This window comes from Aotus nancymaae, unplaced genomic scaffold, assembly GCF_030222135.1.
Source record: "Aotus nancymaae isolate 86718 unplaced genomic scaffold, 86718_ANA_hifiasm-v0.15.2.pri h1tg000016l, whole genome shotgun sequence".
NCBI lineage: Eukaryota > Metazoa > Chordata > Mammalia > Primates > Aotidae > Aotus > Aotus nancymaae.
The window spans coordinates 66,117,672-66,138,401 of NW_026988428.1; the positions used below are offsets into that span (position 1 = coordinate 66,117,672).

The 20,730-nt window shown below is 55.1% G+C and overlaps 2 protein-coding genes across 9 annotated transcripts; one reads left to right on the forward strand and one right to left on the reverse strand.

Annotated features, from left to right (window-relative positions):
• Positions 1-732: 732 nt before the first annotated feature.
• On the forward strand, positions 733-16,276 carry IFFO1 (intermediate filament family orphan 1). 8 transcript variants are annotated; one of them, XM_012472825.2, is made up of 10 exons: positions 733-1,505; positions 5,487-5,547; positions 5,698-5,793; positions 6,603-6,743; positions 7,013-7,021; positions 7,662-7,843; positions 7,966-8,086; positions 8,349-8,444; positions 13,961-14,091; positions 15,208-16,276. In XM_012472825.2, the coding sequence occupies exons 1-10, from the start codon at positions 733-735 to the stop codon at positions 15,314-15,316; spliced, it is 1,719 nt and encodes a 572-aa protein (XP_012328248.1). In that variant the 3' UTR covers positions 15,317-16,276. The 8 variants fall into 8 exon arrangements, 6 of the variants coding, with proteins under 6 accessions (XP_012328248.1, XP_064233580.1, XP_064233581.1 ...); XR_010343034.1 differs by lacking the exons at positions 7,013-7,021; positions 15,208-16,276 and adding an exon at positions 10,580-10,773 and having other exon boundaries at positions 7,686-7,843; positions 13,961-14,041; XR_010343035.1 differs by lacking the exons at positions 7,013-7,021; positions 13,961-14,091; positions 15,208-16,276 and adding exons at positions 10,580-10,773; positions 12,763-13,954 and having other exon boundaries at positions 7,686-7,843.
• Positions 16,277-17,299: 1,023 nt separating this feature from the next.
• On the reverse strand, positions 17,300-19,641 carry GAPDH (glyceraldehyde-3-phosphate dehydrogenase). Its single transcript, XM_021671013.2, has 7 exons — positions 19,057-19,641; positions 18,870-18,976; positions 18,652-18,742; positions 18,445-18,560; positions 18,276-18,357; positions 17,669-18,081; positions 17,300-17,563 (listed from the first exon to the last, which is right to left on the reverse strand). The coding sequence occupies exons 1-7, from the start codon at positions 19,225-19,227 to the stop codon at positions 17,494-17,496; spliced, it is 1,050 nt and encodes a 349-aa protein (XP_021526688.2). The 5' UTR covers positions 19,228-19,641; the 3' UTR covers positions 17,300-17,493.
• Between the last annotated feature and the right edge of the window lie 1,089 nt (positions 19,642-20,730).

Sequence of the window (20,730 nt, forward strand, 5' to 3'; positions counted from 1 at the left end):
CGGGAGGCTGAGGCAGGAGAATTGCTTGAATCCGGGAGGTAGAGATTGTAGTGAGCCAAGATCGCGCCACTGCACTACAGCCTGGGCGACAGAGTGAGACTCGGTCTCAAAAAACAAGAAGTGGGCCGGGCGCGGTGGCTCACGCCTGTAATCCCAGCACTTTGGGAGGCTGAGGCAGGTGGATCACGAGGTCATGAGATCGAGACCATCCTGGTCAACATGGTGAAACCCCGTCTCTACTAAAAATACAAAAATTAGCTGGGTGTGGTGGCGCGTGCCTGTAATCCCAGCTACTCAGGAGGCTGAGGCAGGAGAATTGCCTGAACCCAGGAGGCGGAGGTTGCGGTGAGCCGAGATCGCGCCATTGCACTCCAGCCTGGGTAACAAGAGCGAAACTCCGTCTCAAAAAAGAAAAAAAACAAGAAGTGTAGGGGAGATGGGCTTGCCACCAGAACCCATGGGGTCCTGGGCTTTATGCCACCCCGGTTGGATTCCAGACGGTGGCTCTCCTCGGCCCTGGGCTCGGCCTCAGACCCGGAAAGGTCCAGGGTCAGGCCTCCAATCGGAGCCTGTCATTGGCATCTCCCCCCTCGTCCCGCCTCCTGACCTCTGCCCCGCCGCCGAGCCGCCTGATTGGTCGGCCCTGTCCCGCCGGCGCCGCATTGGCTCTTCTCGCTCGCCCTTCATCCCTGCTCCTGCACCGGTCTGCATCTCCCAGCAGAAGGCGCAGCCATGAATCCGTTATTCGGCCCCAATCTCTTCCTCCTACAGCAGGAGCAGCAGGGCCTGGCCGGGCCGCTGGGGGACCCACTGGGAGGCGACCACTTCGCCGGGGGAGGAGACTTGCCCCCAGCGCCTCTCTCGCCTGCCGGCCCTGCTGCCTACTCGCCACCCGGGCCGGGCCCGGCCCCGCCTGCCGCCATGGCCCTCCGCAATGACCTGGGCTCCAACATCAACGTGCTCAAGACCCTGAACCTCCGGTTCCGCTGCTTCCTGGCCAAGGTGCACGAGCTGGAGCGTCGGAACCGGCTGCTGGAGAAGCAGCTGCAGCAAGCGCTGGAGGAGGGTAAGCAGGGCCGGCGGGGCCTGGGTCGCCGCGACCAGGCCGTGCAGACCGGCTTCATCAGCCCCATCCGGCCCCTGGGGCTGCCGCTGGGCGCCCGGCCGGCCGCCGTCTGCAGCCCGTCGGCGCGGGTGCTGGGCTCGCCCGCGCGCTCGCCGGCCGGCCCCCTCGCCCCCTCCGCGGCCAGCCTCTCGTCGTCCTCTACCTCCACCTCCACCGCCTACTCCTCATCGGCCCGCTTCATGCCCGGCACCATCTGGTCCTTCTCGCACGCCCGCCGGCTCGGGCCGGGACTGGAGCCCACTCTGGTGCAAGGACCTGGCTTGTCGTGGGTGCACCCGGATGGGGTGGGCGTCCAGATCGATACCATCACCCCCGAGATCCGCGCGCTCTACAACGTGCTGGCCAAAGTGAAGCGGGAGCGGGACGAGTACAAGCGGAGGTAGGGACTGGGAAGTGGGGACAGGGACCTGTGTCATGCCACTCACAACCAGCTGGGAGTCGGTGTGGGTTCCTAAGAGTGTGGGGTGAAAAGAATGAGAGTAAAGTTTGTGCTGTATAATGAGGAGCTTGGAAGGAATTGGATGCAGGGGACTAGAATCCGCAGAGAATGCAGAAGCCCCACTCGAGACAGGAATAAGGACGTTGAGAGCAGAACACTGGGCGATTCCTACTTTTCCGGCTTGTTCTGTGCCATCCAGGCTTAACTGCGGGCTTTGTGATGTGTGAAAGATACAGAGTCTGAGCCCTACCAGTCTCAGTCCTGGGGCAGTTTAGTGATATAAGCTTCAAAAGTAGGAGGCAAGGATATAGTGTACACTAGGGAGACTAAATTGAGTGAAAATGGAAGGGGGTAATGAGGAAGGGGCTGCACCCTGCAGTGAGTGATTCTTTCACAGCCTAGGGTTTCTTAAAGAGGCCGGGCGCGGTGGCTCAAGCCTGTAATCCCAGCACTTTGGGAGGCCGAGGCGGGTGGATCACGAGGTCGAGAGATCGAGACCAACCTGGTCAACATTGTGAAACCCCGTCTCTACTAATACAAAAAAAAAAAAAAATTAGCTGGGCACGGTGGCGCGTGCCTGTAATCCCAGCTACTCAGGAGGCTGAGGCAGGAGACTTGCCTGAACCCAGGAGGCGGAGGTTGCGGTGAGCCAAGATCGCGCCATTGCACTCCAGCCTGGGTAACAAGAGCGAAACTCCGTCTCAAAAAAAAAAAAAAAAAGAATATTGATGGAAACCAGGTACCTTCTCTGGTTTCATAGGAAAAGCTCCGGGACCTCAAGCCATTGCTTGAGTAGGCCAACAAAGTGGGAAAAGAAAGAGTAAAGGAATTCCCTAGGATAAGGGTGGAAAGCAGGGCTGATGGAGAATCTCTGGCAGTATAAAGCCCCAGCAGTGGAGGGAGAGTAGAGAGCCAGCAAGGAACTGAGCAGGAAGAAGCTGGGATACAGACACTCCCTAGGACTTGGAGGCGGTGGGGCGGGCCCAGTGCAGTCTGTGGATGAAGATTGGGCTGAGAAAAGCCGGGCCCCAAGGGGCGAGGGGAAGGGATGTGATGCCAGGAGTGCTGGCTGTATACCAAGAGGATTCCTTAGATGGTTGATAACCAGGCCGAAAGGACAGGAGTGAGAGCAGAGGTAGTGTCTTGCAGACTCCGACCCATGCTATGGTTGAGGATGAGGGGGGTGACAGTCAGAGGAGGCTTTGGTTTGGGGGCCTCCCATCTCATCTCAGCTATTAGGACCCCTCGTGGGCAGGCCTGGAAACTGTCTATGCAGCCCAGTGTAGCAGGGGTTCAGCACTGGGTGAGGATTGGCCGAATGTTCTAGGAAATGACTGCTGGGTTGAGGGGGAGACCTTCAAGGATCTCTACCCTGCTGGAGTCTACCGGATCACAGATTAGCAGGCCTTCTGAGTTTGAGTCCTGTCCTCATGCTGGCTTCCTTAGTTGCGTCCTTGGGCGTTTCAGTTGTCCTGAAATCATTATTCAGGTGCCACCCAGAACCAGCCTGCTGTGCCCCTGCTGGAGTTAACTGCCACACTCAGTAGTGGAACAGGCACAGTTCTGGAATGTATCCATAACCACAGGAACAACTGCTGTTCTCAGGAGCATTTTTTTTTTTTTAACTGAAGGAGTGTTTGTCCTTGATCCAGCTGTCCAGGGCAGGAAAGAGTTATTCCTTGGAGACCGATTAGCTCATCACTCTGCAGCACACTGCTGTGTAGAGGGCTGTAGCTAGGCTCGGATGGTACGTGACACTGGCAGTGACTCTTCTTCCACCCCAGATCCCCTGCCTTCATTCTGGTCTCTTTATAGCAACACTGTAACTCCTGTCTTCCGCCTGGAAGGCCTGGGATGGCTTGAGCACTAAACTGGGAGGCAGCTAAAGGCTTCCTGGGTTCTATTTTCAGCTCCCCTGCCTTGTGTGTGACCTTTTTTTGAGCCCCCATTTTTCCAACATAGGAATGGTCCCTGCTTTCTCTCTTCAACTCAGGGATACGGTTTTTTGAAATAGAGGTGTTTGGTCCATGCAGAATGCATAGAAATCCCTCAGGGTCTGCCCATATTAAGGGAACCTTGTAAGTGAGACCAGATGGAAGTGGAGGTCAAAATGAACCTGTTTGTGTGAAGTCTGGCTGGAGAGCAAACAGAATTGTAGTCGGCTTCCAGATGATCCATTTTCAGATTTTTTACCCTGTAAGATTTCATTAAACTTAACCTTTAGCTACTGTCTTACTTAAGCTTCTTCCGGGCTTCACCGAGCTCACTGTCAGACAGCCCCTCCTGCCCTCCTTCACGCATCTTGTCCAGGGTTAGCATGCCCTTGACAGGCTTACTGACTTCCTCCAGGGACTTGTGGACTCCAGGGGCATGAGGGCACCACAGTTCATGCCTTCATATTGTAGATGAAGAAACCAAGACCCAGAAAAGATAAGGGTCTTAGCTAAGAAAACATACAAGCTGATGTGACCAGGCCCCTTACTGGCCTGACTGTGTGCATGAGAATGCCAGGGGGAAGGGGAGAAGCACATATGGGACCCACAGGGAAGGGGGCTGGGAGCCAGGCAGTCTGGGAGCCAGGCTGTGTGGGGAGCCAGCAGGGTGGTGGCTGGGCTGGCCGCCTCCTCCTGCTCTGGCCAGCAGGGAGGGGCAGCCGAGGTGTTGTGGAGGAGTTATTATTAGGAGTACTGCAGTGCGGCTGTGAGTGAGGAGATGGGACCCAGAGGCTGACATAGGAAGGAAGATGGAGGGAAGGGGAGGAAAGGGCTTAACCCAGGGCTACAGAAGCTGCCTACTTAGATTTCCATTTTCTTGCTGTCTTCCTAGCCCCTTCCTAACCACCTATCTTATGTTGAAGTTTCTCTGTTGGTGCAGTTCCCTTCCTTTCTCAGACTGACAGAAGTGATGAGCTCACAGGAACAGGGTCTGAGATGTGCTGCTACGCCAGCCAGACTGCGGGGCAGGTCCTAAGCAGTGCATTGCCCCGGCTTCCATCTCTGTGATGGAATGGAGTATGCACCGCCTGCCGTGGCCGATGAGACGTGACAAAGCTGGCTCTGGGAAGCATGCGCTACCTAGCACCCTGTGCTGTGGCCCAGCGTTGTCCAGACCGCTGTGGTCTTAGTCTCTGAATTCTGGGTCCGGGAGAGGCTGCTTCTAGTGCTCATCCACTGTACTCACCGGGCCCCTTTACATACTCTATTTTCCCTCTGGGTTTGAGTGCTAGTAACCCCAGGCTCGTGTGTCCACTGCTGTCATGCTGCTGGGGAACTTCTGGCCTCTGAGCCAGGCTGGTCACCTCTCTGTGGCTCACTTAGAGGAGGCTCTGGGTGGGCAGTTTCTGGAGCTTGTGGGGAAGGACTTTGAGTGTCTCCTATCAGGCTCTTGACCCACTCTGTTGATACAGTATGTGTCCTGCAGATGCTTTTACAGGGTTAAATGATACCACAAGAGGCAGGGCAGCGGGCTCGACGAGCTCTGTTCTGGTGCGGGCAGGAGGCGGGAGCCCGGATCTGTGCGACTGAAGGTGGGAGACTGGGCTGGGTGGACCTGGTGGTCTGGTGTGGGCAGGAGGTGGGCGATGAGGCCAGCCAGGCAGTTGGCTGAACTGGGGCCTGAGCGGGGATGGGCGCCACAGAGGACCGGAGCTGCAGCAGTTGCTCAAACAGAGCTCCTGGTGTGTGACCCGGAGGTTCTGGGAAGGCAGCTGGCGAGCTTGATGCCCGTCAGGAAGCACGGAGCCACGCGACAGCTGCAGTTGGCCACCGGCTGGCTGGCCAGGCGTTCCCGTGCCCTGCTCCTCCCCATCCGGGGAACCAGAACTGGGGTCTGAGGCCTGAACTAGAGAGGTGGGGACAGGGAGCCGTGGGGGCAGGGAAGGACTCTGTCCCTAAGCTCTCTCCGCCCTTCCCTGTCTGTCAGGTGGGAAGAGGAGTACACGGTGCGGATCCAGCTGCAGGACCGTGTAAATGAGCTCCAGGAGGTGAGGGTGGTGCCCCACTCACTGCCCGTGCTTCCCTGGGTGCCCCTGTCTGGCCGCGACCCTGGCATCACCTCCCTGTCCCTCCTTGTCATCTTTACCTTCTTCCCACCTCAGCAGTGCCACTAACATCAGGGTTTCTCCCAACTGCAGGAAGCCCAGGAGGCTGATGCCTGCCAGGAGGAGTTGGCACTGAAGGTGGAACAGTTGAAGGCTGAGCTGGTGGTCTTCAAGGGGCTCATGAGTAACGTGAGTGCAGCCCCAGGCTTCCCCGAGGGTCAACGTGAGGCTTCTCAGGCCAGAGCAGCAGGCCCTTCTAGAGTTGGCCTGTTGGCTTCCTGTCCATGCCTCCTCCCCTTCTATTTGCTCCCCTTCCCTTTTCCCCTAGCCACCCCAACTCCAGAGAAAGAGAAGGAACAAAAGTCTTGGTGTTGCATCTCAGAGGTGGTGCAGCTTCTGAGGGCCTGGGGTTGCAGAGCAGTTAGCGAGTGGCTTCTGGGGTGGAGGCTCTGCGGCTGGCGCTGGGGCCCTGGGCCAGTTCCTCAGCCTCTGAGGCCTCACCTTCCGTGTGGGGAAAGAAAGGCGTGCACTCTGCAGGAGTATTGTGAAGGTGATCGTGTACTTAGGACAGTGCCCGGCACGCAGCGTTAGCTGGAAGAGTGTTAGCTGTTGCGATTATTACAGTCCTTTCTCCACGCTTATAATTCCCAGGAGTCTCTTTCTCTCTGGGAATCTAAGTTCCAGGAGGATGAGGACTGCTGATCCAGGGAGCCCCTACATGTCCCAGGGAGCCCCTACATGTCCCAGGCACTGGCTGTGCCCTCCAGGGCTTCCATTTGGCCAGGGAGCAGTGGTCGGAGCTGCCATGCCCAGAATATTCACACAGTGCTGTGGGGAGGCCACTGCCACCCAGGAAGAGGGGTGCATTCAGCTCAGGGAGACTCCATGGAAGAGGCACTGGTGCAATGTGGTGGGAGGATGAGGACCTTGCCAGGCCTTATTCGTCCTTGTCTGGAGAACTGGGTGCCTCCTCACTGTTCCCTGCGTTCCCTGGACAGAACCTGTCGGAGCTGGATACCAAGATCCAGGAGAAAGCCATGAAGGTGGACATGGACATCTGCCGTCGCATCGACATCACCGCCAAGCTCTGCGACGTGGCTCAGCAGCGCAACTGCGAGGACATGATCCAGATGTTCCAGGTGAGGACGAAGCTGCCTCCGCTCTCAGGGGTGGGTGGGGCAGGTGGATGCTTCTTCGGTGCCTGGCCCGGAACGCCGGCCCTGCCTCCCACTTGGGGAGCCTTATCCTGGCACCTGGGGCCCTTGTGGGGCTAGGCTGGGGGGCAAGGAGCAGCGTCAGGAGGGGCATTGTGGAAGCTATCTCTAACGCCGTCTCTCCCTTCCCCCCCTCTCTCCTCTGTCTGCTTCCTCTCCTCTCTTCCTCTCATCTTCTCTTGCTTCCTCCACAGAAGAAGCTGGTTAGTTTGATCTCATGCAAGCTTATTAATGTCCCAGTCCCCGTTTCTAAGCTGCCTAGGCCTCCTGGCCCCCAGTTAGGGCCCGCTGGGCTCTTCAGCACAGATTTTTTTCTCCCCTTTCTCTTTTCCTTGCTCTTCCCCCTTTCTCTCTCTCTCTCTCGTTCTCTTGACTGCATTTCTTTCTCTCCCTTCTCCCCCGGCTTTCCAGATCTGGATGTCATTCAGGTTCTCCTTTGTACACATTGCACCCTCATCCTCCTTGCAGCCTAAAGCTTTTTTTTTTTTTTTTAGTTGAGTCATTTAATCAAAAAGGCTTTTTTTAGAAAAAAAAATTCCTCTTGAGCCCTCATGCATATCTGACTGCGGCCCTAACAAGCCCTTCCTCCCTTGTCTGACCACTCTCTTTCTCTATTTCTTCTTGTGCTGCCTTCTCAGTCTGCAGCCCTGGCCCCTGCTGTGTGTCTGTGTGTCTGGCCCTTGGTGACTGTCTGTGTTTCTGTTCCTGTCGTTGTAACTGTGACTTTTCTCTCTGTCTGCCCCACCCTTCCTGCTGGTTCACGCTTCTCCCCCGTTCCCGCCCTCTCTGCCCGGCCTCCCGCTCCCGCCCTTTCTCCTCATGCACCCGGCCTCGTCTCTGTAGTCTCTGCACTTGTCTCCCATTAAGGTCCCATCCATGGGGGGGCGGAAGCGGGAGCGCAAGGCTGCCGTCGAGGACGACACCTCCCTGTCGGAGAGTGAGGGGCCCCGCCAGCCTGATGGGGATGAGGAGGAGAGCACAGCCCTCAGCATCAACGAGGAGATGCAGCGCATGCTCAACCAGCTGTGAGTCCGCAGGCCGTGCTCCCGCAGCACCGATGCCACAGCAGCCCAGGAGGCCGGAGCTCCCCAGTCCCCTGCCAGGACGAGGCCCCGCTTGCCCTGACACCCGGGTTCCCTGTCTCTAGGAGGGAGTATGATTTTGAGGACGACTGTGACAGCCTGACTTGGGAGGAGACTGAGGAGACCCTGCTGCTTTGGGAGGATTTCTCAGGCTATGCCATGGCAGCTGCAGAGGCCCAGGGAGAGGTAACCTCTGCTCCCGGCCTCAGGGCCCTCTGGCTCTGCCTCCAGCCCGACGCCCGGCCTCCCTCCCTCCACTCCTCGCTCTGTCCCCCCATGTGGCTGTCATCCTCTACCTGCGTCTCCCCTCTTCCTTGATCCTTTTGCTTTTCTTTCTCCAGTTTCTTTAACCGGTCTTTCTCTCTCTCTCCCCCTGACTTGGCCCTGTGGAATGCGCCCCATCCCATCCCTCCCTGGCTGGCCTCCCTCGCTTCCCTTTCTACTCCAGCAGCAGGAAGACAGCCTGGAGAAGGTGATTAAAGATACGGAGTCCCTGTTCAAAACCCGGGAGAAGGAGTATCAGGAGACCATTGACCAGATAGAGGTAAGGGCAGGGGCAGAAGCCAGGGGCACAGGGTCGCAGAGGGTTTTGAGTGGGGCCGCAGGCACAGTGGCCTCATCCCTCCTGAGGGACCTTAGAGACCAGGGTCTTGGGAGGAGTGGCCTCTCAGCTGTAGTCCTTCTGGTGGGCTCTGAAGACTCCGGAAGCAGACAGATGTCGGTTCAAATCTCAGCTCTGTCACTTACAATCACTCTGAACTTGTAACAGGTTACTTGTTCCCTCTGAGTCAGTTACTTCCTTTTTTTTTTTTCTTGAGACAAAGTCTCACTCTGTTGCCTAGGCTGGAGTGATCCTCCCACCCCAGCCTTCCGAGTAGCTGGGACCACAGGCGTGCACTACCACACCCAGCTAGTTTTTAATTTTTTCTTTTGTAGAGATGGGGGTCTCCCTGTGTTTCCCAGGCAGGTCTTAAATTCTTGGGCTCAAGTGATCCTCCTGCTTCAGCCTCTCAAAGTGCTGGAATTACAGGCATGAGCCATGTGCCCAGCCTCTGTACCTCTTCCTTCCTTCCCTCCTTCCCTCCCTCCCTCTTTCTTTTCTTTTCTTTTCTTTCCCCCCTCCCTCTCTCCTTTCTTCCTTTTCTTTCTTTCTGACATGATCTTGCTCTGTCACTCCAGACTCACTGCAGCCTCAATCTCCTGGATCCAAGCAATCCTCCTACTTCAGCCTCCTAAGTAGCTGAGACCACAGGCATGTGCCACCACATCCAGCTAATTTTTTGATATTTTATAGAGACAGGGTCTCACTTGTTTTCCAGGCTGGCCTCAAACTTCTGAGTTCAAGCAGTCCTCCCAATTCGGCCTCACAAAGTGTTGGGATTACAGGCATGAGCCACTATGCCCGGCCTCTTTATTTGTAAAATGAGGAATTTAATAAAACTTCCCCTATAGGATTGTTTAGAATATCAGATGAAATAATGCACATATAGAGTTTAGGGCAGTGTCTGGCTCATAGTGAGTGTACCGTAGTGGGGACCGTTTTATTATTAACACCATCAGTGCCGTAGCACTCAGAGATGGACTTGGACATTCCTGTTTCTTCCACTCACTCAGCCTTTGAGGTAACAGAGAAATCTCCAGGCTTTCTCCCGAGCCTTGAAGTACCTTCTAGAGGTACCTAGAGGCAAGTGGCACCTTAAACTCCAGGCTTTAGGAGCTGCAAGAAGGGTGTGTGGAACCACAGAATGGAGGTTGCTGTGGGAGGAGGGATGGACAGGACGCCCATGAGCTCTCCTGCCGTGGTGAGATGGTCATTTCCGGACGCTCTGACTCGGGGAGAGGTCTGGTGCCTTCTCTGACTCTCAACCTCTCTTCAAGCCCATGTGGCAGATTCATACCGTAGTCCCCCCTTATCTGCGGGCATCCGCCAATGGGTGCCTGAAACCAAAGCTAGCACCGAACCCCTGATAGCTTGGGTCCACTCGCTGTCAATGGAACCTGTTTCTGTTCATGTCTTCCACCTACACATTCAGTGCCTTTTCCATCTTAACTAAGCACTTTGCATGCACTGTGGCAGTAATTTTTGCAGTTCGAGGTGTGACAGAAAAACTGGCACAAATTTGTTTTTCCTTCTTTACAATTTCACAGATAGGAGATTCTTTCTTACTATAGATCTTAGCAACCTCAGCATAGGATTCTTTTTCTTATTAAGTTGAAAAGTTTTACTTTTTCACTTAATGGGAGCACATTTTGGCTTCTCTTTGGCATATCCAAATTACCAGCATCACTACTCTTGTGCTTTGGGGCCATTATGAAGTAAAAATAAGGGTTCTTTGAACACAGGCACTGTGATACCGTGACAGTCAGTCTGATCTCTGAGATGGCTACTAAGTGACTAATGGGCAGGCATTGTAGACAGTGTGGATCTCTGGGACAGAGGGACGGTTCACGATTTGGGCTGGAGAGAGTGAGGTTTAGTAGAGATGGGGTTTCTCCATTTTGGTCTCGAACTCCTGACCTCAGGTGATCCGCCTGCCATGGCCTCCCAAAGTGCTGAGATTACAGGCGTGAGCTACCGTGCTCAGCCTAGAGTGAGATTTTATCAGGCCACTCAGAACAGCGTGCAGTTTAAAACTTAGGAATTGCTTATTTCTAGAATCTTTCATTTCATATTTTCAGATCAAGGTTTACCTCGGGTACCTGAAGCCATGGAAAGTGAAACAGTGGATAAGGAGGGAGTGACTTTACCCTTACTGCTTTCACACTGGATGTGTTTGAGAAGGAAGTTGGGAAATTATTTTTCTACATACTAACTCTCCCAACACACATCAAGTTGTCCTGCTCCTGCAAGCAAACCTGGTTTTCTTGGCCAGGTAGACGAGGTTTCCTGGATTTGTGCTGCTACCTAAAGACATGGCAAGGGAAACCAATCCTCCCCACTCTCCTGTCTACGCGGCTCGCCGTTTCCTCCCTCCTGCCTGACCTGGTTCTCGCCTCCCTCTTTTGGTTGGTGGATTTAAGGTCTGCCGTTTTCATTGTGCCTTCAACCAAGTAGGGGCCTTTGCGCAGCCATCTGCGTGAAGAGGAGATCTCAGGCTGCCGTCTCTCCTTAGTCTCCCTGGACCTCAAGTGCCCAGTGTAAAACACGATCTGAATGAACGAAAAGAATATCCTAAATGGAGTCATGCCTTTTAAGCTATTTTCTGCTGGGCGCAGTGGCTCTCCCCTGGAATCCCAGCACTTTGGGAGGCCAAGGCAGGTGGCTCACTTGAGATCAGGAGTTCAAGACCAGCCTGGCCACCAACATGGTGAAATGCTGTCTCTACTAAAAATACAAAAATTAGCCAGGCGTTGTGGTGGGTGCCTGTAATCCCAGTTATTTGGGAGACTGAGGCAGGAGAATCACTGGAATCTGGGAGGCAGAGGCTGCAGTGAGCCAAGAATGCGCCACTGCACTCCAGCCTGGGTGACAGAGCGAGACTCTGTCTCAAAAAAAAAAAAAAAAGGTATTTTCAAGTCATCTGATTCCCCCTCTCTCCCACTACAATGACTTTAGGGCAGCAGTCCTCAACCTTTATGGTACCGGGGACTGGTTTTTTGGAAGGCAGTTTTTCCACTGACCTGAGTGGGGAATGGTTTCAGGATGATTCAGGCACATTATATTTATTGTGCACTTTATTTTTATTTATTTATTTTATTTTTGAGACGGTGTCTTACTCTGTTGCCCAGGCTGGAGTGCAATGGCACGATTTCGGCTCACCGCAACCTCCGCCTCCCTGGTTCAAGTGATTCTCCTGCTTCAGCCTCCTGAGTAGCTGGGAATACAGGCTCGTGCTGCCACACGTGGCTAATTTTGTATTTTTAGTAGAGACGGGGTTTCTCCACATTGGTCAGGCTGGTCTTGCTTGAACTGCTGACCTCAGGTGACCTGCCCGCCTTGGCCTCCCAAAGTTCTGGGACTACAGGTGTGAGCCACCGTCATGGTCTGTGCACTTTATTTCTATTATTATTACGTTCTTGTTATACTGTTAATGACTTGTATAATTATTTCATTTTTTTTACTGAAGATTATTTCATTTTCAGTAAACAAATGAAATAATTATACAAGTCACCAGAATGTGGAATCAGTGGGAGCCCTGAGCTTATGTTCCTGCAACTAGACAGTCCCGTCGGGGGGTGACGGGAGACAGTGACAGATCATCAGGCATTAGATTCTCATAAGGAGCATGCAGCCTAGATTCCTCACATGCACAGTTCACAGTAGGGTTCCCGCTCCCATGAGAATCTAATGACGCTGCAGATCTGACAGGAGGCGGGGCCCAGGCGGTAATGCCAGTGATGGGGAGCAGCTGTAAATCCAGATGAAGCCTCGCTCACTTGCCCACTGCTCACCTCCTGCTGTTGGGCCTGGTGCCTAACAGGCCACAAGACAGGTACCGGTGTGTGGCCTGGGGGTTGAGGACTTCTGTGTTAGGGGAACCTTTAGGGGGACTTGCTGACCTCAGGAGTACCCAAGGTGCCTTTATCTTTGTGACCTTTTATCTCAGGGTCACTAAGACGGAGTAAGGACCAGTTCCTCTGGTAAATCCACTGCCCAGAGTGGCAGGCGGGAGGCAGTTCTTCCCCACTCCTCCTCACCTCTCTGTCTCCTCCCATCTCACCCCCAAGTCTGATCACACAGTGAGCCTGCAGTTTTCAAGGTAGCTTATCAAGGACGTCTCCTGACTTGCACGTTCATCTCCTGACCGCGTTCCTGCTGTAAATTTGTGAATTAAGCGGGGACATAGAATATGCAGACTACTGGTGGCAGTACTAGCCCTGTATTTCAGTAGAATATATTTGGTTCCTTTCCTTCTTCCCAGTCTCCCTGAGTGATGGTTCCAGAACCCAGCCCCCTGCACTCTGGCTTTTCCAAGGTAGAGAAATTGGGGAATAGGCAGCTGATCTGAGTAAGAACTGGTAGCACTGTGTTTTCTCCCTGGGCTGAACAGTCACTGTGTCCTGCTCCTCCCGCTACTGTGGCAGACGAGCCTGCCACTACAGCTGTCCCCACTAGGGCTTCTCACCCACCCAGCTGCCATCTCACCCCACATGTCAGTGTCCTGACCATTACTGTTGTCTGGCCCCGTGGCCTGTTTCCTTCTTTCTCTGAGTTCCCACCACCTCTGTCCAATCCAGGTGATCACAGCTGGCACCCTCCCCGTCCTCTTGCTCAGGCATTCACAAAGGTCACCTCCAGGCAGTTTGATTTTGCCTCCTTTTATGGCCCTTGCCCTTTGTACCCACACCAAAGAGAGGCAGTCGACTGTCCCCGGCCCAGAGCTTGTGCTGCCTGGGCCCTGCCTCTCAGTCCGCCTCAGAGCCTGGGCTGCAGAATGGGCCCTGGGAGGGAGACTGGATTTCTTTGATTCTGAGCCCCATGTTTTCCACGTGTGACATTTCTGAAGTCAGGACACATCTCAGAATCAGTGGCACCTACAACATGGGAGTCTTCCTTTTTAGTGTCTGAGAATGACTTTTAGGTGAGAAAATAAAGTGATGGGAAGAAGATTGGGCCCCTTTCAGCAATGAGCCAAGCTTCTTGTATGCCACAGGTCTCATGGGCACTTCACAGAGTTAAATCCTGTCGAGGTCTGGGTCTGCAGGGATGAGGAAGACCCGTGGCTAACCCTTAAATGAGCTCACAGTGCAGTCAGCACAGCACAGTGGATGAGGAGTGAGCGGAGCCCAGCAGGACCTGATGTGGCCCTGGGGGCCTGTGGATTTACTCCATCCCGCCTGCACTGACTTTCCTCGCCACTCTTACCAGTCTGAATGCAGCCTGCAGCAGTACCTTTACATTCCTCCACGGGCAGAGATTTCCAGGAAAACCAGAGGAAATAATAGTGTATTTGGTGCCTTCTGCCTCGGTCTGATTTATTTTAAAATCAGCCTTCAGCAATGGCTGCCTGGGCTCCCAGCCCAGCCACTGCCCTTGGTGTGTTAGCCTCCTGGCGGGGGGAACAGAGTCACTGTGAACCCCACCTACTAACCCCAATGGCCTTGCCTGCCCCACCACAGCTGGAGCTGGCCACGGCCAAGAATGACATGAACCGGCACCTGCACGAGTACATGGAGATGTGCAGCATGAAGCGCGGCCTGGACGTGCAGATGGAGACCTGCCGCCGGCTCATCACCCAGTCCGGAGACCGGTAGGCGCCTCCCCTGAGGTCTGGAGCCTTCCAGGGGGACGCAGGGAGGAGAAAGGGTGGAACACAGCCCCGAAGACCCTCAGGCAGTGACTGGGTCACATCTTGGTGCGGGGCTGCCCTTTGGGAGTCACCTGGTGTGGCTGGCCCAGACCCACAGCTCTCTCCTGCTTGGCAGTTGGATCACATGGTGTCCATTCATGGCTGGAGGGCTGAAACCTCCCAAGGCCACCAGCTCTGGTGGTTCCTCTGGTTAGAGGCAGTTTAAAAACTGGCAAGAAGAGGCCAGGTGCGGTGGCTCACGCTTGTAATCCCAGCACTTTGGGAGGCCAAGGTGAGTGGATCATAAGGTCAGGAGTTTGAGACCAGCCTAGCCAACACAGTGAAACCTCATCTCTACTAAAAATACCAAAAAAGAAAAAAAATTAGCACCTTTAATCTCAGCTACTTGGGAGGCTAGGCAGGAGAATCGCTTGAACTTGGGAGGCAGAGGCTGCAGTAAGCCAAGATTGCACCACTGCACTCCAGCCTGGGCAACAGAGCTAGACTCCAGCTCAAAAAAAAAAAAATCAAAAAAACTGTCAAGAAACAGAAGAGAAGTAGGGGCAGGTTTTTTTGGGTGTGTGTGTGTGTGTGACGAAGTCTTACTTTGTCACCAGGCTGGAGTGCAGTTGCACAATCTCGGCTCACTGCAACCTCCGCCTCCCGGGTTCAAGCAATTCCCCTGCTTCAGCCTCCCGAGTAGCTGAGAATACAGGCTTGCGCCACCACGCCCGCAAGCCGTGTTTTGGTAGAGACGGGGTTTCACCATGCTAGGCAGGATGGTCTCCATCTCCTGACCTCTAATTGCCCCGCTTGCCCCACCCCCACCCTGCGCGCCTCAGCCTCCCATGCTGGGATTACAGGTGTGAGCCACCGCACCTGACCTCAGCCTCTGGAGTTCCCAAGACATAGGCGGGGCCCATTTCCCAGTCAGGGTGGGGTTGGAAAGAGTTCCCTTCCTGACGCCCCGCCCTCACCTCTGGTGCTCCTCACCTGCTGCCAGAGGCGGCAGGAAGAGGAGTGCCGACTTCAGGATTCCTGCCTGCCCCAAGGTTGACAACTGGTGTTTTTTTCTAGAAAGTCTCCTGCTTTCTCTGCGGTCCCGCTTAGCGACCCGCCGCCACCGCCGCCAAGCGAGACTGAGGACTCAGATCGCGATGTCTCATCTGATAGCTCCCTGAGATAGAGACCTGACTCCCCCTTGCACGCCCCGCCCCGGCCCGAGATCCTCTCAGCTGGGAGCTCAGCGAGGCAGAGGGTGGGACTGCACAGAGGGGAGCATCACTTGCACCACTGCACGAGGCCTGGCCCCTGGGGACTGGGGCGCTCCTCCCTCAGGCTTCCTCCTCGGTCTTGGCTTCTCCTGGGCTCTGGGGTGTCTGGAGCTAGGCTTGGCCCTGCCCTTCCGGAGCCATTTCCACCACAGTTGGGGCTCTCCTGCCTTCATGTGTGGGTGTCTGCTACTTCCCCATCTTTAAAATGCTGCCAGAGCGATTACAGCCCCTCACCTTGTCCACGTGTCAGGAATGTGAATGTAGGACCTTTCCTCCATCACTGTTGTCTGGAGCCGGCTCACTGTCTTCCGCACTGGTGCTAACTGGCCCAGGCACTGGAGTGGAATGAATGCAGCTGGAGGCTAGGCGTGGCCACTGCAGCACACGCAGTTGGAGAGGGCTTCTGTCCCCGTTAGTGTGGAGGGCATCGGGGCTGGCCGGGGCACCCTGTCCCTGCTATGGTTCACGTGCTCATGCTGTCCACCTGCCGGGTGGAATATATGTGGCTGTGGCCCTCTCATGGAGGCGCCGTGCTTTAAAGAGGCCTTAGTGCCCGGGATGGGCACAATATCTTGAAGGGAGGTGGGAGCTCTTGCTCTCCTGGTCACTGCAGAATGACAGAGAAGGCGAAGCTCTGTGCATGCATGCGCGTGTGCGTGCGCGCTGGCTTAGGGTCTGTTTCTTTTAAGTATCAGCTAAAGATGTGCCTCCTCTGTGTCTGTCATACACTGAGACCAATAGGCTAAGGTGTCCTTGACTCTTGGAAAAGCCTGGAGAAACTGGGGAGATGTGATTCATAATGCCTCCATATAGGAGGCTGTGCTGAGCTGACATTCGAATGGATTCTTTAATAATAATGAAACTGGCGAGTATGTTTGGTGTTACTGTTTCAAGCACTTCCTAATATTAACTAGTTTGAACTCTGAGGTAGGTACTTCTTTTTAATTTTTTTGAGATGATGGAGTCTCACACTCTGTTGCCCAGGCTGGAGTGCAGTGGCGTGGCCTCAGCTCACTTCAGCCTTTCGAGTAGCTGGGACTACAGGTGCGTGCCATCATGCCTGGCTAAATTTTGTTTCAGTAGAGATGGTGTTTCAGCCAGGCTGGTCTCAAAACAACTTCTGACCTCAGGGGATCCACCCACCTTGGCCTCCCAAAGTGCTGGGGTTATAGGCGTGAGCACTCTAACTGCCCAAAGCAGGTCCCAGCTCCATGCCTTGCCCCTACCCAAGCTCCCCTAAGGATGATGATGGAAATAAGAAGTCACCCTAACAAACACACAGTTCATCTTCCTCAAAACTGTATGAAGTGGGCATTAACCTTACGGATTTTTAAAAATTATATAGTGCTTACCATCTTGGGCATGGATTTTAAGTACTTAGTGTAGCTAGATAAATCCTGCTGAAGACCTTAGGGGCTGGCCACAGTCACATCCTTATTTTGCAGATAAGGTACAAGGGCACAGAAGGCAGGAGCGCTTGCTCAAGACCTCACAGCTGCAGAGGCCAATTGCCTGCTGAAGCTCAGCTCTATTAACCAGTCACCATCAGAACCCAGTGTGAGCCCTGACTTCCACCAGCCAGTCACCCTCCCTGGGGTTGCCCAAAGAATAGATTCTTCCATGTTCAGCCAACAGCAGATAGATAGCCTAGGACTGGAGCAGGGAGAGGAAAAGGGCTTGTTCTCTCAAGCGGTGGTGCCAGCTTCCTGTAGCACTCAGACCTCTAGAGGAGCAGGAAGCAGATGGTTCTTGAAGCAAGCAAGGCTGTTTGGAGGCCCTACCCTCGATTTGAGGGGGATGTACCAGGTCCCTCCCAGCAAGAATGTCTCACCTTACACCAGCCCAGCTTCCCTCCCCTCTGCCCTAGACAGGATAAGACAGGACAAAGAACTGGCTGAGCACAGGGGACTTTATTGATGGTACACGACAAGGTGGGGCTCCCTAGGCCCCTCCCTCTTCAAGGGGTCTGCATGGAAACTGTGAGGAGGAACAATTCAGTGTGGTGGGGGACTCAGTGTGGTAGGGACTCCCCAGCAGTGAGGGCCTCTCTTCCTCTCGTGCTCTTGCTGGGGCTGGTGGTCCAGGGGTCTTACTCCTTGGAGGCCATGTGGGACATGAGGTCCACCACCCTGTTGCTGTAGCCAAATTCATTGTCATACCTAGAAGATGAAGAGTTGTTAGGGCCTTTTTCTGAGCCAGCCACCAGAGGGCACCAGTTCCCACATCACTTTTTAAGAGCCTGACTACCAGCCCTAGCCACTTACCAGGAAATGAGCTTGACGAAGTGGTCGTTGAGGGCAATGCCAGCCCCAGCATCGAAGGTGGAAGAATGGGTGTCACTGTTGAAGTCAGAGGACACCACCTGGTGTTCAGTGTAGCCCAGGATGCCCTTGAGGGGGCCCTCTGACGCCTGCTTCACCACCTTCTTGATGTCATCATATTTGGCAGGTTTTTCCAGACGGCAGGTCAGGTCCACCACTGACACGTTGGCAGTGGGGACACGGAAGGCCATGCCAGTGAGCTTCCCGTTCAGCTCAGGGATGACCTTGCCCACAGCCTTGGCAGCGCCAGTAGAGGCAGGGATGATGTTCTGGAGAGCCCCACGGCCATCACGCCACAGTTTCCCGGAGGGGCCATCCACGGTCTTCTGGGTGGCAGTGATGGCGTGGACAGTGGTCTGGAAGAGGAGGGATTGAGGCCCTGCAGAGCGCTCCCCACACCACCCCTCTACCTCCCTCCCCACCTTGGATGGAAATTATGGGAGAGCCAGTCCCCAGAACCCCCCAACCCCCAGGGTTGTATGCCATGGCAGGGAGGAGCCAATTCTGGATGAAAAAGGCAGGAGCGTCAGTCTCGTTCGGCATCTCATACCATGAGTCCTTCCACGATACCAAAGTTGTCATGGATGACCTTGGCCAGGGGCGCTAAGCAGTTGGTGGTGCAGGAGGCATTGCTGCAAAGAGGGAGGAGGGGCAAGTTAGGGGAGCACGTCCACAGGGTGCCAGGCTGGCTGCTTCTCCACTGGCCCTGCCTTCCTCACCTGACGATCTTGAGGCTGTTGTCATACTTCTCATGGTTCACGCCCATCACGAACATGGGGGCATCAGCAGAGGGGGCAGAGATGATGACCCTTTTGGCTCCCCCCTGCAAGTGAGCCTGGAGCAGAGAAAGTAGACAGTTACAAACCTGGGTTCTGCCTCTGCAGGGCTGAGTCAGCTTCGCCTCCTGCGGGCCCTCGTGCACTCACCCCAGCCTTCTCCATGGTGGTGAAGACGCCAGTGGACTCCACCACGTACTCAGCGCCAGCATCGCCCCACTTGATTTTGGAGGGATCTCGTCTATGGGGGTGGGGGGAGACAGGGACAGGACAGTATTGAGAGACATGAGATTACCATATACCCAAGGGGGGCACACCATTCTAGCTGCCTCCCCACAGCACATTTCTTCCGTCTGTCTTCCACTTACTCCTGGAAGATGGTGATGGGATTTCCATTGATGACAAGCTTCCCGTTCTCAGCCTTGACAGTGCCATGGAATTTGCCATGGGTGGAATCATACTGGAACATGTAGACCTGAGGAACATGTGAGGGTATGAAGGGGCTGCCCATCAGCCAGGCAGCTCCTCCCATGCCAGCTTTGGGGCAGCACTCACCATGTAGTTGAGGTCAATGAAGGGATCATTGATGGCGACAATATCCACTTTACCAGAGTTAAAAGCAGCCCTGGTGACCAGGCGGCCAATACGACCAAATCTAAGACACAAGAAGGCATAAGGAGGGGAGGATTCCCAGTGTGTGTGAGCGGCCCTAGGCCACCTCCCCATTAAGAGGGTGAATGTAGCATATTCTTACCCCTAGGAGGGCCTGAATTTTATCTCCCTTGAGCTTGCCTGCCAGGGTGGCCTAGCTTTACAGCATGGCTCCAAATGAAGGCGCCACTGCTGCCCAACACCCCCAGTCATGGGAAGCCCTTCTCGGAGAAGTGGCCATGTGGGGCACTGCCAACCCACAGCCTGGGCACAAGCTTAGCACATGGCATTCATCACCCCACTATGCCCCAGGAATACTTGCTGCTGCCTGGCTCAGCTTCAGGCTGCACCCTTTAGGGAGAAAACACTTTACAGTCAGCATCACCAAGCTCAAAGGGCAGGAGTAAAGGTCAGAAATTAACTGGACAGGGCAAGCCCACCCCCTTTCCTAAGTCCCTCCTACAAAAGGGACAGAGATGAGGGAAAAAGCTGTTTTTTAACCCCCTAGTCCCAGGGCTCTGATTTGCCATGTTTCTTGTCCTTCCTAGCTCTTTTCCAGAAATCAGGCGTGGGAGCAACAGGTATGTGTATGTGCGTGGGAGGAAGAGGATGGGAGAGAATCCAAGCCCAGGCCCCCAGCTACAGAAAGGTCAGCAGCTATATTTAACCTCAGACCAGGGTGCAGTGGGAGATCCGGTTTCTGGAAGACGGAATGGGGAAAAGGGCAGGTTTCCCAAGGCTCTGGGACACCCAATCCTCTCGGTGACATTTACAGTCTGGCCTTTGGGGTCGGGTCAATGGTAGGCTAGCAGGGGAAGAGCAGGCGCCGCAGGATGGGGTCCCCGCCAGAGGGACCATTTTGAGGTGGAAATGTCCTTTTCCACCCCCATGCATGACTCAGCTCCCCCAGCTAGGCACCAAGTCACAGCCACACCTCTGGGAGGAGGCGACACATGAGGACCTCTATAAACACACTTCTTTGATTTACCAGAGAATGATCTAGGAAAAGCATCACCCAGAGGGGACATCGGGCTTGCGGGTCAGTGGCCGGCAAGCCTTGCTCCACCTGACTTCCTCGGCACAGGCGACTCCACCCACCGAGGCAGAAGCGTTGGGTTAGTCACCAGCAGAATTTCCTAACGGTGGCCCATTCATTTCCTTCCCGGTTGCAACATGGCGCCCGCTCTACCGCAGGGCGCAGCCTCCAGACAGGGATGCACCCGCTGCGCACTTAGCATCCCTGGGCCTGCGGGGCCAGAGGCCGTGGGGGAGGGGCTCCTCTGCGACACGTGACCCCGCAGAGCGCGAAAGGAAAGAAAGCGGCCCCAACTAGGGGTCCGGATCGGAAGGAATCCCGGGCGGGAGTGGGGACCTCCGGTTCCTGGGGACGAAAGGAGGAAGCCTCCGGGCAGATGGCGCCGCAGGGGCGGAGCTGCACAGGGCGCCACAGCTTGGGTCCGGGGCTCCGCCAGGTCCTAGCGCTGACCTTGAGCTCTCCTTGCGGGGGGGACAGCCACCCCACCCCCACACGACTGCAAAGACCCGGAGCCCGCGAGACTCGTGGACGCAGTTCGGGGG

What these genes read in the sequence shown, in the direction of transcription:
- IFFO1 (XM_012472825.2), top strand. Translation starts at nt 733, where the DNA reads ATGAATCCGTTATTCGGCCCCAATCTCTTCCTCCTACAGCAGGAGCAG. An exon ending in CTGCAGAGGCCCAGGGAGAG is followed by an intron (nt 8,087 to 8,348) that starts GTAACCTCTGCT and finishes TTTCTACTCCAG; the next exon opens with CAGCAGGAAGACAGCCTGGA. An exon ending in AGACCATTGACCAGATAGAG is followed by an intron (nt 8,445 to 13,960) that starts GTAAGGGCAGGG and finishes GCCCCACCACAG; the next exon opens with CTGGAGCTGGCCACGGCCAA.
- GAPDH (XM_021671013.2), bottom strand. Translation starts at nt 19,227, where the DNA reads ATGGGGAGGTGGCCTAGGGCCGCTCACACACACTGGGAATCCTCCCCT. An exon ending in CCACCATGGAGAAGGCTGGG is followed by an intron (nt 18,561 to 18,651) that starts GTGAGTGCACGA and finishes TCTCTGCTCCAG; the next exon opens with GCTCACTTGCAGGGGGGAGC. An exon ending in TTCGTCAAGCTCATTTCCTG is followed by an intron (nt 17,564 to 17,668) that starts GTAAGTGGCTAG and finishes TTCATCTTCTAG; the next exon opens with GTATGACAATGAATTTGGCT.